The sequence below is a fragment of the Mastigoproctus giganteus genome, chromosome 12 (assembly GCF_048544385.1).
Source record: "Mastigoproctus giganteus isolate SK-2022 chromosome 12, ASM4854438v1, whole genome shotgun sequence".
Taxonomy (NCBI): Eukaryota; Metazoa; Arthropoda; class Arachnida; order Uropygi; family Thelyphonidae; genus Mastigoproctus; species Mastigoproctus giganteus.
This window is the reverse complement of record NC_143586.1, coordinates 54,326,812-54,342,761: the sequence shown is the minus strand read 5'-3', so window position 1 is coordinate 54,342,761 and position 15,950 is coordinate 54,326,812. Positions and strand designations below refer to the sequence as shown.

Here is a 15,950-nt window from a genome sequence, read left to right as displayed (position 1 = left end):
GATTATTCCCTTGTATAAGGCAATGGTCAGGCCACACCTAGAGTACTGTATACAGGTCTGGAGGTCTCATTTCAAGAAGGATGTAGAGATGCTGGAACGAGTAGAGAGAAGGGCAACAAGATTAGTGAATGGAACAAAGGGGTGCTCTTACGAAGAAAGGCTTAAGTTTTGCAAATTACAGTGTCTGGAGACTAGGCACCAGCGAGGTGATCTGATAGAGGTGTATAAAGCCTTGAATGGTTTGAGCATGCTCAATGCTGATGGGATTCTTCCTCTTGCTCAGAATAATCACCTGAGAGAGCATAAATTCAAATTGAAGAAAGACAGATGTAGGATAGACGTGAGGAAATTTGCCTTTAGCCAGCGGGTGGAACAGACTTCCATCCCTTGTCGTGGAGGTTGATAGCCTGAATAAGTTCAAGGCTCAGCTGGACAGGTATTTCGAACGAACAGAGGGGTGAAGTGGAAGTGGTTATTTTTTTATTTATTTATTTTATTTTTTTTTTTTTTTGGCTGATGCTGCATAAGCTTGCTTTCTTGCATCAAATGCCTCTACTAATGCTAATATGTATTCAAACTAACAGTGCTGAAGATTAATGCAGCGAACTTGTGGGCAACCTATAATGTTTTCTAAGGATAAAGTTTGCATCAAAATGAGACTGAAAGTTTAATACATGACCTAAAAAGAGACAGTCTCTAACCTTCTTCATATGTACTAAAGATAACTTTTGAAAATGTCTTTTACTTAAGCTAAGAAAAGGAGTAATACACTCTAAAACAAGTAACATAGAAAGTAAGTTAGTCAATATGAAAGATGATGATTAATGAGATAAATAACTTAAGTCTATTTATCATGTTAGCTGCATGTAGATGCAGACGTGCATGAAGTTTTTAGCCCACTTGAAAGAAAATCCATCTTTAAGAACCATTTATTTCTGATTTGATGGAAGAAAAACCAGATATGCAACCATGAGAAGAAAGCCCGAAAATGTCTCTGCCTTCCCCAAACAGGTCAAGCTGACAGCAAAGGTGTTAAACAAATATATTTATTTGATTTATTTCATTGCTAAAATATACTCAGAATTAACTTTATTTTTATTTTTTTTGGAAATATCTTGATTTATTCATTTGTGCAACAGACAGAGACATTAATGCCAGTGTTTCTCAATCTGTGTACCGCAGCATATTGGTGTTCTGCAAGTATGCTTCACGTGTGCCGTGGAAAATGCAAATAAAAAAAATTAATAAATCCAAGTTTTATAATGAAAATTAATTCATATAAAAAATTTGTTTATTTATGCTGCACCGATCCGAGTCCCTTCCGGCAGTCAATGTGACATCACGTTTAATTCCTGGTACTAGATCTGTTCATTTTTTTCATCTTTTGATTCTTTGTACTAAATCTGTTCACTTTTATTCACCTTTTGATTCCTAGTACTAGAATTGGTCAGCTTTATTCGGCCATTCGTATCACTTAAATCTTTCCCAGGCCCCACAGTGAATTTTGCAGTTGTACAAGTGCAACTTTTTTTTTTTTTTTTAGTAGTTGTTGGCACATCGGCATCTGTGGCCATAATACACCTCCCAAGGTTTTTGCAGTACTTTGATCCAAGCCCGATGTGGGATTCGAACTCACGACCTTTGGGTTGCCAGGCAGGTACTTTACCCACCCGGCTAGCACGGTCGGCAAGTACAACTTGTAAGCAGCATGGTAAGAAATGTTTTTGTGTTTTATCTCTAAAACGTCATATTCAGTTAATTCCTATAGAATTACAGTAGTTACAGAATAGAATTACAGTATTTACAGTATAGAAGTACAGGTATTTTCAATTAACCGTATTAGTTTCTAGAAGTAACTAATTTTTTTTTAGGAATTATTAGCGATGGATAAATATTTAGTGAAAGAAAATCAGAAGAGGCAACTCGATAACAACGAGCTTGGAGAAAATGACAAAAACGATCAACATCAATAAAGAAGATATGTTGTCGTAAATATGATGACAATTATTTGGCAATGGGATTTTTTTTACACTGGTACTCAAGATTGTCTTCAACCTTTATGTGTGGTATGTGGTTTAAAATTGTCGAATGAATCGATGGTGTGAGTAAATTGAAGAGTCATTTTTCTACGAAACAGGATAATTTATCGTCCAAACTATGGAGTATTTTAAACGACTGCAGATCTACTAGAAAACAAGGTACAGAATTTTATATGACTAAAATCACTTAAAGTGCAAGAAGCCAGCTATTTAGTAACCGAACTGGTGGCAAAAAAAAAAAAAAAACACCTGATTTTACAAGCAAGTCAGGAAATCGTGAAAAGTATTTTGGGAGAGGAAGCAGAGAAAAAAAAAAGAAAAGAAAAAATTATGACAGTACCACTTTCAAACAGCACAATTAACAGGCGTATAAAAGAAATGTCTGATGATATTGAAGAACAAGTTGTCCAACAGATTACTAATCTTGGGCGACTGTTTGGCATTGCAAGTAGATGATTCTACAGATATTAGTGGGAAAACCCAATTAATAAAATTTGCCAGGTTTATCGAAAATGACACAATTATTAATCTTTTTTTTTTTTTGTAAAGAACTCACTGAAGGGACAACCGGCCAAAGAATTTTTGAAGTAATGAATAATTATTTACAAAAGTGTGGTATCTTGTGGAAGTCATATTGGCATTTGTAACGACAGTGCTCCAGCGACAGAAGCACTAAAAAGATTTGTAAACTTAGTAAAACGACACAATTCAAATATTATTACAAAAGTTATTTTGAACACAGAGAAGTTCTAGTAGCGAAAAGAGTCGTACCCAATTTAAAACTTGTACTTGAACAAGCAGTTAAAATGGTCAATTATATCAAAACTAGACCACAGAAAATAGGTATTTTTGGAAAATTATGCAAGGAACTGAAGTCTGATCAATTTTCTTGACTAATGCATGCTGAAGTTTGGTGGCTAACGAAAGGAAATGTACACATGCATATGTACGAGTTGAGTGAGGAAATGCTCATTTTTTTCATTGGAGCAATCAGAATTTCGTGATTATTTATATGATGAAATTTGGTCCTGTAAATTAGCTTTTCTAGCAAATTTATTTGCTCAGCTAAATAAATTAAATATCAGTATGCAAGGCTCAGGGGAAAATTTACTCACTTCTACTGACAAGTTGTTTGCCTTTAAAGAAAAGTTGAGTATATGGAAAAAATATGTAAATGAAAAAAATTTAGAAATGTTTCCCTTGAATGCCAAAATGAATACTAAAATAATGTAATAAGTGATTTGGTTTGGTTTTTATGGCACATGGGCGACTAAGGCCACAATGCACCAAGTCCAGTAATAAGCGAAACACTAAGAGCTGTTAAAGACAAAAATTGAGCATTACTTCCCATCCCTTGATACCAAAAAATAATTTGTGGGTAAGAGACCCATTTGCAACAAGAAACCTTCCAACGTCAGAACTTAATTTGCAAGAGGAAAAAGAATTGGCTGAGATCCGTAGTGACTAGTTGCTGAAAATCCACTTTAATAACACTAATATTAGCAAATTTTGGATCAAAATTCAAAATGAATTTTCACGAATTTCGGAAAAGGCAATTAGAATTTTATTGCCGTTTTCCACTTCCTACTTATGCAAAACAGGTTTTTCCGCTTTAAATGAGATTAAACAAAAAAAAAAAAAAAAAAAAGAGAGAGAAAGACTAAAGTTGGTAGAAGAGGAGCTGAGAGTAAGCCTATCCACAATAAATCGTCGTATTAAAAACTGTGCACCTCCCATCAAACCCAACCGTCTCACTGATTAAAATGTTATAATTATATATTTTTTTGTTTTTAAATAATTGTTAATTTTTTTATTATTTTCTTGTTTTAATTTTTTTTAAAATTTCATGCAATTCATGTATGTTCAAAAAAAGCAACATTAAAAGATTTTTAAAAAATAAATGTATTATTAAATATACCCAACAGAAATAACTTCCAGTTTGTGAATATATATATATATATATATATAAAATAAATGAACAAATTTATTTAGTGCAGAATATAATATATGATAAAAGGTAGAAGCAAAGAAAGTACAGTGTACCCTGGTAGCGAAAGGCTGTGTGAACGAAGTAGGGGGGGGTGGAGTAAAGAATTCAGTAAGGGTAATAATTGAAAGAATATGTACCAAGTGAAAATTTGAACAAACGACCAAGGAGGAAATACATTGCCAAGTCTTTCATAATTTTTGTGTCTTCGTCAGAGGTCATATTTAGTGCAGAATATAATATATGATAAAAGGTAGAAAGACTTGGCAATGTATTTCCTCCTTGGTCGTTTGTTCAAATTTTCACTTGGTACATATTCTTTCAATTATTACCCTTACTGAATTCTTTACTCCACCCCCCCCTACTTCGTTCACACAGCCTTTCGCTACCAGGGTACACTGTACTTTCTTTGCTTCTACCTTTTATCATATATTATATTCTGCACTAAATAAATTTGTTCATTTATTTTATAGACATTATGGCTGTAGGGTACTTTTTGCGATAGCAGTGTCCCTGAGCCATAACTTATTCTATTATAACTCTGTCTTATCTCTTTCTGCTTTCCTACATCTTTTCTATTACTTTATTATTATTATTATATATATATATATATATATATATAAATAATGTGTGGTTTGTATAATAAATAAAGTGTATGTGAAAATGGAAATGAAAAGTACACAAGGTGCCAGAACTAAGAGAAGTTTAAGGGATAGTAGAATGTGGAAGTGAAGTAGTGGTTAAACAGGTGAAAGAATTTGAAAAACCTAGTGCAAAAATGAATGGAAGGGGGGGAGGAATATATAAGTAAATAAATAACACTATATTCAGATATGAGGGGACAATTTTAGCAAGTGGTCGAATCAGGGGATGGCAAATATGCAAAATCTGAATATAGTAGATGAAAATATGATACATATCCAGGAAATTCATCAGGGGACTACTGACCATGTATCAGGCACTGCGTTTCCAAACTTGTCTGTAGTATTAGGAAAAGGGGGACAAATATTCGGCCTTTTATCGTAATACTAGTAGATGTTTGTTATTTGGTTTTTTTTAGGAGCATTAGCAACTAAGGCCATGCTCCGGGAAATGCGGTGGTCATTCCCTGACCTTTCCTCATCCTCGTATTTGGTGGTGACGGGCTCGAACCCCGGTCTAATCAAGAAGCGTGTGCTACGCACTGCTTCTCTTTCCCACCTGGCTACGGAGGCGCCGTAATACTAGTAGACAAAGTAGTCCCCTACGCAGTGTAAAAAATGTAAATTAAAATAAATACAAATTTACAAAAGTGTAATGTGGAATATAATACAAATGTATGTGAAGCGTGGAAGGGGTGAAAGGTAATGGAAAACTATATAGACAAGCAAATGGTATAGGGAATGGTAAATTCTAGGGAAGGGGAGAAAATATGTTCAAAAGAAGGCAAAAATAGCGATAGGATTGAGGATAGATGGAGTGTTCATATCACCCTTGTATTGCACTTATAGTTTTATGAATAGGAAAAAAAATAGAAAGACAGTATAAAGGAAAAAAGTGTAGAAAAAGTTATTAAAAATACTGAACTTACTGGGTGTGTAAGGCCCAACCTTAAAGAAAGGGTTCTGGTATAAGCAAGTGTTAGTAAAAATGGGTGTTAATACCATAGGCTTGTAGAGAAGAAGGGAAATCGACACCAAAACTAAAAGTTACCTGGGTCAAGTAGAGCGGAGGAGTGACGTACACAGCCAAGATGCAAAAGGGAGAAACAATAATAAGTCACCGAGTTTTTATAGATACATGGTCAGGAGTAGTCCCCTGATGAATTTTCTGGCTATGTATCATATTTTCATCTACTATATTCAGATTTTGCATATTTGCCATTCCCTGATTCGACCACTTGCTAAAATTGCCCTCCCATATCTGAATATAGTGTTATTTATTTATTTACTTATACATTCCTTTTTTTTTTTTCCAACTTCCATTCATTTTTGCACTAGGTTTTTCAAATTCTTTCACCTGTTTAACCACTACTTCACTTCCACTTTCTGCTATCCCTTAAACTTCTCTTGGTTCTGGCACCTTGTATACTTTTCATTTCCATTTTCTCAGACACTTTATTTATTATACAAACCACACATTATTTATATATCCTTTTGCATCCTCTACTACTGCACTGCACGTTTTGGAGCATTAGACATACTATTATTTTTTTTGTTATTTTTCTTTTTCTGCTTATTTGGCTTCTTAACTGTTATATATTACTACTACTGTGTGTGTGTGTGTGTGTGTGTGTGTGTGTGTGTGTGTGTGTGTGTGTGTGTGTGTGTGTGTGTGTGTGTAATATATGATCAGAAAATGAAATGCACAAGGCATAATTTCATATGGGTTTTGGTAATTAACTATATAATATTGGTGTAGATATATTGTTTTAATTGTATCTCATATTGTGGCTGCCTTCACAACGAGATAGCTGGTATTGCACTACTTCGAATAAATAACACTTCTCTAATAGAGAAGACTACTGCTATTTATTTTCAATGGATACCACCACCTACACGATCGTTTTCTCGGTGAAAACTTCACGGAGAAAAACAGGAGTCCGATGGTTCTGCAGCTGACAACTGGTTGAAAACTCTTGTCTGAGACAGTATTTAAATTCTACACAGTGGAACCAACCAAAGATGTTACCAACAGCAAATTCAAAATGGGAAACATTCAAAGAACTTATCTTGGAAGCTACTAGACTTTACATACCAACTAAGAAATACTGTTCAAGGTTTAGGCCTAAATGGATGTCAGATGAACTAATGAGACATATGACAGAGAAGAAAAATGCATGGTATATATATAAATTAACACTTGACACAGAAGCCTATGATAGCTACAAGTTGATCTGTAACCAAGTTAAAAAAGGAGGTTAGGCAGGCAAAGGCAGATTACGAGAAATCTTTGGAAAAGCTACTAGACTTTACATACCAACTAAGAAATACTGTTCAAGGTTTAGGCCTAAATGGATGTCAGATGAACTAATGAGACATATGACAGAGAAGAAAAATGCATGGTATATATATAAATTAACACTTGACACAGAAGCCTATGATAGCTACAAGTTGATCTGTAACCAAGTTAAAAAAGGAGGTTAGGCAGGCAAAGGCAGATTACGAGAAATCTTTGGCAAGGGATGCAAAGAAAAACAGCAAAGAGTTCTTTACTTATGTAAACTCTAGAAGGAAGGGGATGAATCAGATTGGTCCACTTGATATCGATGGGTCAACTGTTGATGATCCTGCTCAGGTAGCTAACAAACTAAATGAATATTTTTCATCGACATTCAGACGAGGAGTTATTCAGCGAGGGGAATGCCAGAGGTGTATTCAACTCTGGCAGTAATCTAGAGAATCTTGTAATAACTGAGAGTAAAGTGGAGGAGAAATTGTTGAAGATAAACACAAGAAAGGCACCTGGGGTGGATGGGATCTATCCAGTTATATTAAAGGAGGCAGCAAAATAAGTAAGCAAACCCTTAGCCATAATTATGAGATCTTCCTTGGACTCAGGGGAGGTGCCCACAGACTGGAGATGTGCAAATGTTACCCCAATTCACAAAGGAGGATCAAAGGCTGACACAAGTAATTATAGACCTGTGAGCTTAACTTCTGTTCCAGGAAAATTAATGGAGGCACTGGTTAAAGAAGCACTGCAGGATCATCTAGACAAGACTTCAGTTATAGCTCGGACACAGCATGGTTTTGTTAAGGGGAAGTCTTGCCTGACCAATTTGATTGGATACTATGATGCAGTCACAAAAGAACTGGATGCAGGGAATAACTTTGATATTATATACTTGGATCTTAGAAAGGCTTTTTATACTGTTGCACATGGAAGACTGCTGCACAAATTGGAGCAGTGTGACATTGGAGGCAAATTGCTGCTATGGATAAAGGGGTGGTTGAGGGGGAGAAGACAGAGTGGTAATCAATGGACACTGCTCATCGTGGACTAATGTTATTAGTGGAGTCCCTCAGGGTTCAGTACTGGGTCCATTATTGTTTTCTGTATTTATAAATGATATTTATGATGGTATATCAAGCTTAATGTCCAAGTTTGCAGATGATGATACGAAGGTTGGCAGGATTGTCAAGGACACTACTGACACTATGCTACTGCAACAGGATCTGGAAAGGCTGAGCAGATGGGCTGAGAGGTGACAAATGAAGTTTAACATTGACAAATATAAAGTACTACATATGGGAAACAGCAACCCCAGAGCAACGTATCAACTCTGTGGTACTACACTGACAGTGGTAGAGAATGAAAGGGACCTGGAGGTGGTTGTGCAGGCAGATATGAAGTTTTTTTGAGCAGTGCAGACGGGCTGCAAGAGTAGCTCATGGTGTATTGTCGATGATATATAGGAATTTTTCTAGCAGGGATAAGGAGGTGTTATTCTCTTGTATAAGGCAATGGTCAGGCCACACCATGAGTACTGTATACAGGTCTGGAGGCCTCATTTCAAGAGGGATGTAGAGCTGTTTGAATGAGTACAGAGAAGGGCAACAAGATTAGTGAATGGAACAAAGGGTTGCTCTTACGAAGAAAGGCTTAAGTTTTGCAAATTACAGTGTCTGGAGACGAGGCACCAGTGAGGTGATCTGATAGAGGTGTATAAAGCCTTGAATGGTTTGAGCATGCTCAATGCTGATGGGATTTTTCCTCTAGCTCAGAATAATCACCTGAGAGGGCATAAATTCAAATTGAGGAAAGACAGATGTAGGATAGACGTGCAGAAATTTGCCTTTAGCCAGCGGGTAGTTGGTTGGTGGAACAGACTTCCATACATTGTCGTGGAAGTTGATAGCCTAAATAAATTTAAGGCTCAGCTGGACAGGTATTTCGAACGAACAGAGGGGTGAAGTGGAAGTGGGTTTTTTTTTTTTTTTTTTGGCTGATGCTGCATAAGCTTGCTTTCTTGCATCATATGCCTCTACTAATGCTAATGAAGTTATTACTTATAAGCAAGAGTAAATCACATTAGTTATAGGCTAGGCAAGAGTAAATTTTAAAGGAGTAAAACAGCTGCCTGTTGAATATGCCAATAACACAAAAGCTCAGAGGACAGCTTCTTTATTTGAAGATTATCTTTGTAAATGGGATTTGCAACTGGACAAGAAAAACAAAAAAAAAAAAAAAAAAAATTGCATTGGTTTTGGAAAACTGCCCAGCTCATTCAAAGTTGACTTTCAAAAACATTGAATTAGTTTTGCTACCTTTGAATACCACGTCACTGATTCAGCCTCTCGACCAGGGAATAATAAAATCCTTTAAGACCTTTTATAGATTGGATATGATGCGAAGAATTATCCAGTCTATAGATGATAGTTTGGGAACATCATCTGATATTGCAAAGCAGATAACTGTTCTAGATGCACTTCATATGACAGTGAGTGCCTGGAATGAAGTTTCCAAACCCTGCATTAGCAACTGTTTCAAAAAATGTGGATTAATTATTCATGATGGTCAACTAAGTCACGATACTGATCACGTTGAAAAGCCTGAAGACATGGGTGAACAGGAGTTGAATGATTGGGTGGACATAGATGGTGATCTACAAGTTACTACAGCTTTAACAGATAAAGAAATTGCCCAGTCTGTTACTGATAACTTCACCAAGGAAGAGGAGGAGGAAAATGAAAATGAACCTGAACGAATTCCATTTACAAAACGACAAACTCGTGAAGCTATAGCCATCCTGAGGAGAGCATCGGAAGAAACTGGTGCAAGTGATCGTGAATATAGACTGTTAAGCAATATTGAAAAATCTATAAATAGACTTTGTAGTGATAATTTAAAGCAATCTAAAATAAGTGCCAATTTTAAATTATAATCATATTACAAAGTGTTATGTTTAATTAATATGTATATTAATTAAGTTAGTACTTAAGTATAAATTTATTTTTATTTTGGTAACCTGTGGATAATATTCTTCCAATTTTCACATATCATTTAATTAGTAATAAAGTGTAAATTTGTGCTTTATATCTTTAAAAACTCAATTTGCAAACGTGATCACTATAACCGGCACTTACTGTATATGTAAAAACATAAGGCAGTCTGATTTAGTGAAGCTTAACTGTATTAAAATTAAATTATACAAAATTCACAGAGCTGAATCACTGTATATTGTTACAAGTGCTTACAATGCTATACAAAAAAAATGTGAGGCTCATAAAAAACTAATAACCATTAAACTTAAATGTATTAGCATGAAAAACAACAGCAGGATATTGCTTGGTTGTGTTGCTTACCTAGAAAATGGAGTAACATCACCATCGCTAAAAGGATGAAATTCTGTGAAATTAACTGATAGAATACGAGGTCTCCAGTCACCGTAGCTATCAGTCCCAGTTACCGGAAGACTAACAGACCGACTGAGTCCACCAGGAAAGCCTTCATCAACATCATTACAGTCATCCATTTGGAATATTTCTTGCTCATCTAATAATTTTCGAATTGGTTCATCAATTAGATTGGAAGAAAATTCTTGGTCAGAGGAAACATTTTCCCTTGAATCATTGTCTAACTTTAAAGATGCAAGATTTTGAGAATCCTTTTTAATTTTTTTCTTAATTCTAGATCGTTTCCTCTTCTTCTTCAAGCTGGTTTCTTCTTGCTCAAATGGCAGAGAATGTTGATAAACATTAACATCTATTATATTGTTACACTGTTCACTGCTTGTTTGTTCAGCAACTAACTGCTCAGTTTGTATAGCAATAGAATCTTTTTCTGAAATCCTCTGAATAGATATGAAGTTTGGTGTTTCAGGACTAGAACAAATTTCACCATTACATAACACTCCTTCATTTTTAACAATAACGACCTTTGCACTACTTGAAGTGGTGGTAAGTGTAGAAAATAGACTATTTTCAGCAACTTTATCTTCATTGGTTGACACTTCACTGAATGCAATTTCATTTTTAACACTTTCAATGGTGGAAGATTCTTCTTCGCCAACATGCAATTCCTGAATGTTTTTATGAAATTCCTTCTCACGATCTTGTATGGAAGGAATGGGTGACGTAGCAAGGTGAAAAGGCACCTAAAAATGAAAAACGAACATTGAGGGTAATCAAATTATAAATTCAATATTTGGGTATTCAATCATTCACATATAAGACATGAAGTCTATATTTAGAAGTCATACGTTACATCTATGGTAACAGAAAATAAATTATCAGGAATTCAACTTCAAGCAAAACTACCTACACATTAATAATAAAATAATAGAAGGGATATATTTAACTCATTTTTAAGTTTAGGCTGTTTGCCATCCAAGCCTTTTTTGTTGTATTTGGGCTGAAGTTTTTTGAATTTGATGTTAAAATTTAACTAAGACTTACAGATTTAATGATTAATAAATTTAAATTTTGTCCAATCAACTGTTTTTAATTGGAAAGTTGCTCCCAGCCCTTGATTCAGTCTAAAGATGTTAATGGGAATGAGATTAGATCCGTGTGGGCAAAGTTTTTATAGCTCCAGCTAATATAAGTTTTTCTTAAATTTTTACCATTTTACTGACTTAATTGGAATATTAATTTATTTTTTAGAAGTAGCTTTATAGTCCTAGTTACAATACTTACTTTAATTTGAACTTAGAGATTTTGTAGGTTATTACTTAGTAGTGGTAAAACTTGTACTGTTCGAAACTTGCTGCCATTGTTGTAGCATCAATACAGAATAGCGTAATATATCTCGAACTTGATAGCGTAAGGTATAACATAAAACTAGATAGCATAATACGTAATGGTGTAGTAGGAATCTGTTAGCTTAGTATAGTATTGACAATTAATCAATTCAAATTATAAATCTTTTTGATTTTTATTGTTAAATTGTATTTAAATGGAATTATGCCCCAGACTAGAGCAGCAAAGCAACGTGTGCAAAGTGGCAAAAGTGCTATGGTTTGGAGGTAAACCGAAGAGTGCGATTCTCCAACACATCAGTCTAAAAAAATATGCAAAATGTGACATGTTTGCAGATCTTTCTCGAACGGGACATGATCTAGCCACGGAGGATGTCTTGTGTGTGCTAGGTACAGAGAATGTGAAGACATTAGGCACCAACTCAGTGTTCTGATGGGTGTCTATGAGAGTGAAGAGTCGGGTAGATGCCCACGAAGGAATTAAAATGGGGGAGGGGGCATCAAGCTCTCAGCTGCCCAACTCAATGCCAGAGCTCACTCTTGTGCACCAGGCAACACAACAGCAATCTTCAGGGCAGAATGTGCTGGTCCCAGAGGAGCATGTTATTGTTGGCAACTCAATTGTCAGGGAAACGGGAAATATATTGGTGCAAAAAAGGATAGGTGGAATAGGACCAGGGTATGTCTGCCAGGGGCAAAAGTAGATGACATTGTAGGGCGATATCATCTTTTAAGAGCAAAAAAGGTGATATCATTGAACACATTGGCATTAATGACATTAAGTGTAGGAGATCTACGGATTTACTCGGCAAGTACGGGTCAATGTTGAAAAAAAGCCGCACGTCGGGGTAAAATTTGAAAGTGTCTGCAATCCTGCCCAGACAAGATAGGAGGAAGTATATGATGAGAACCTTGTCAATCAATTTGGCCTCGGAGAGACTGTGCAGGGCTCATGGGGTAGAATTTTTTTCAGGTGGTCTGTCTGTGCTTGTTAAAGGGAGAGATTGCTTCTACAGGGATGGGATACACTTAAACAGAAAGGGTACAAGAATATTTGCTGATGCTATTAAGGCAATATTAGGTGAGTCAGAAAACTGCCAGCTTGGGGTTATTCACAGACTAATATATTAACAGTAGCCACAGGCAGAGGTGGAATTGATTCTTACACTGTTTCTATTGGAATGAGCAGCAGCCCAGAAAGCAAGCTGCTGGGGATTTAAGGATTTCTGGGAGTCATGAAACAAGTAAATATATGGGCTGTGTTAGAGTACCTAAGAGTAAGAACAGGTCCATGTACACAAATGCTACGAGTATAGTAAATAAATTTGATGAATGTGAAGTGCTGGTTAAGACATCCAAGGCAGATACTGTTGGGATATCAGAGACGTGGCGTCACACAGATATAAGAAATGCAGAATTGGAATTTGATGAGTAAAATGCATACAAAAAGGATAGACAGGAAAGGAAGGGGGGGGGGTTATGCTGTTAGTTCAGAAACACATCCAGTTGATATAGATGGACAATGCAATGTTGAGTCAGTTTGGTGTGACATAAGCACTGGGAAAGCAAAAATGAGGGTTGGAGTTTGTTATAGGCCTAATGACTCGGATGAGTACAAAAACAATTACACAGAAAAATAGTGAGCCAGTAAATCAGAGGGTCTTATAACAAAGGATTTTAACTTCCCAGATATAGACTAGAATTTGTGGGTTAGTCACTCACACACAAGCAAGGCTTTTGTGGATTTATTGGATGATTGTTTTCTACAGCAGCATGTTCAAGAGGCAACTACAGGGAGTAATACTCTTGATCTGATTATCAGTAATGATTCTTCATGCATTAAGAATCTGCAGATAAAGGAACAACTAGGTGGCAGTGATCACAGTGTGATGAAGTGGGATTTACTCAAAGAGGTAACTACCATCAGGGGTAAAGGGAAGTATTTTTGCTTTTGTAAAGGTGACTATGGTGGTCTGAGACAGTATTTAAATTCTATACGGTGGGGCCAACTGATGATGTTACCAACAGCAAATTCAAAATGGGAAGCATTCAAAGAATTTATCTTGAAAACTACTAGGTTTACGTACAAACTAAGAAATATTGTTCAAGGTTTAGGCGTAAATGGATATCAGATGAACTAATGAGACATGTGGCAGAGAAGAAAAATGCATGGGATACATATACATTAATGGGTGACATGGAAGCCTATGATAGATATAAGCTGGTCTGTAACCAAGTCACAAAGGAGATTAGGCAGGCAAAGGCAGATTATGAGAAATCCTTGGCAAAGGATGCAAAGAAAAACAACAAAGAGTTCTTTACCTATGTAAACTCTAGAAGGAAAGGGATGAATCAGATTGGTCCACTGGATATTGATGGTTCAACTGTTGATGATCCTGCTCAGGTGGCTAACAAACTAAATGAGTATTTTGCATCTACATTCACCCATGAGGAGTTATTCAAGGAGGGGAATGCCAGAGGTGAGTTGAACTCTGGCAGTGAGCTGGATGATTTTTTTTTTTTTTTTTTTTTAAATGGTAGTACATTTTTCTCAAGAATATATGGTGTTTGTAAATTGGGATATTACTCCACAGGAACACATGACCTTTGTAAATCAGAAGTTACTAAACATATCCATCATGAATACAAAGTGTTATAACTGTCCAATAAAGTATATATGGAAACAGTAAATGATCACAAGACAGAAGTAGGAATTTTCTGAATAAACACTGGGAAACAAAAAAATTAAATACTGGGAATTTAGACCTAGTAAAAATAAGACTAATAAACAAATTAATGTAAGTTAATAATACTAAATTGACATTTATGCCATCTTCCCTCACTTATAAAAACTTCCAAATTCCACAAGATAGGTGGGAGTTTATTCCAACAGTCAATTACCTTTTGACTAAAGGAAAAATTTCAGTCAACTAATCTAAAATTATCCCCTCTCCATTTAAAATTAGTCATGTGGCAAACACACAAGTTCTCTGTACCCTTTCGAACAGGTCCACATCTTTCCTACAATGGAGTTTAAGTTTGTATGTAATATTCAAGATGACCTGACCACTTCTTTATATGATGGAATAATCATCTTTCTTCCCCTATTAGCAAAGTCTCTTCGAATCCCCAACAAAACTCCTTGGTCTTCTATTAGCCTGTTTACACTGTTCAGAAAATTTCATATCTGATTATACGGTTATTCTCAAGGTTCCTTTTATTATCCAAAACCTTGAATTTGGTGGCACCTAAGTGATATTATTACTCTACAATTACTGTTAACCCAGATGCAAGAGAGACCTTGAATTTTTCAGTATTAAACAACAGCTACCATTTCTCAGTCCATCCAAATACTTTAAGTCTTGTTGAAGTAGCATACCATGATTACTATCATTAACCGCCCTGCTTGCTTTACGTCATCAGCAGACTTAGATTTTAAATTTGAAATCCTATATCATCAGCCTTAATAGATAAGTAAACCCTTGTCTTAATGGACCTCAATTTAATGGACTTCACAAATAAACATCCATGAACCAAGCTTTATATCTGTATGGGAATCTGACATAATTGCCTCAGTCTGCTGGTATTAGTAGTAGTGGCATGTGATGCAAGAAAACAAGTGTATGAGCTCATGCAGCATCAGCCAAAAAAAAAAAAAAACACACCATTCTCTCCAAATGCCTGTCCAGTTCCTCCTTAAATTTATTCAACCTATCAACTTCCACAATGACAGATGGAAGTTTGTTCCAGCAATTAACCACCCGCTGGCTAAAGGCAAATTTCCGCACATCTATTCTACACCTGTCCTTTCTTAATTTGAATTTATGTCCCCTTAGGTTCGTAATCTGAACAAGTGGAAGGATCCCATCAGAATTCAGCATGCTCAACCCATTCATTATTTATCATCAATTAAAATATTTTCACAATAAAGCAAGTGATAGAGAGCCAGGATTTTCCTGGCTCTTAAGTTTCCACTGCCACTATACAACATAGCAAAATTTTAAGCTATTCTACTCCACACATTAAATTTCCATTATGACATTTATTTTATTTTTTATTTTATAGTAAGACATTTTTCACATTTCTTTTGAGTTTAATGTACAACTAGCTTTAGCACACAGGCCTTATTCCCAATATACAGTTTGTTAAAAACGATGCTTTACTGTATTAGAAATAGTAAGACCTGGCTGAAAACTTCATATAATCCTCTTTTCATGTTTCCCATCCCCCACTCTGAGAACTG

At 35.6% G+C, this 15,950-nt stretch overlaps 1 protein-coding gene across 2 annotated transcripts in view; it reads right to left on the bottom strand.

Annotated features, from left to right (window-relative positions):
• The window catches only part of Lpin (phosphatidate phosphatase LPIN), a 257,365-nt gene that overhangs the window by 216,549 nt on the left and 24,866 nt on the right, over nucleotides 1–15,950 (bottom strand). For both annotated transcript variants that reach the window (XM_090385615.1, XM_090385616.1), the window contains exon 3: nucleotides 10,314–11,104. In XM_090385615.1, coding sequence (XP_090241741.1) covers nucleotides 10,314–11,104 — 791 coding nt within the window. The remainder of the gene's footprint in view (nucleotides 1–10,313; nucleotides 11,105–15,950) is intronic.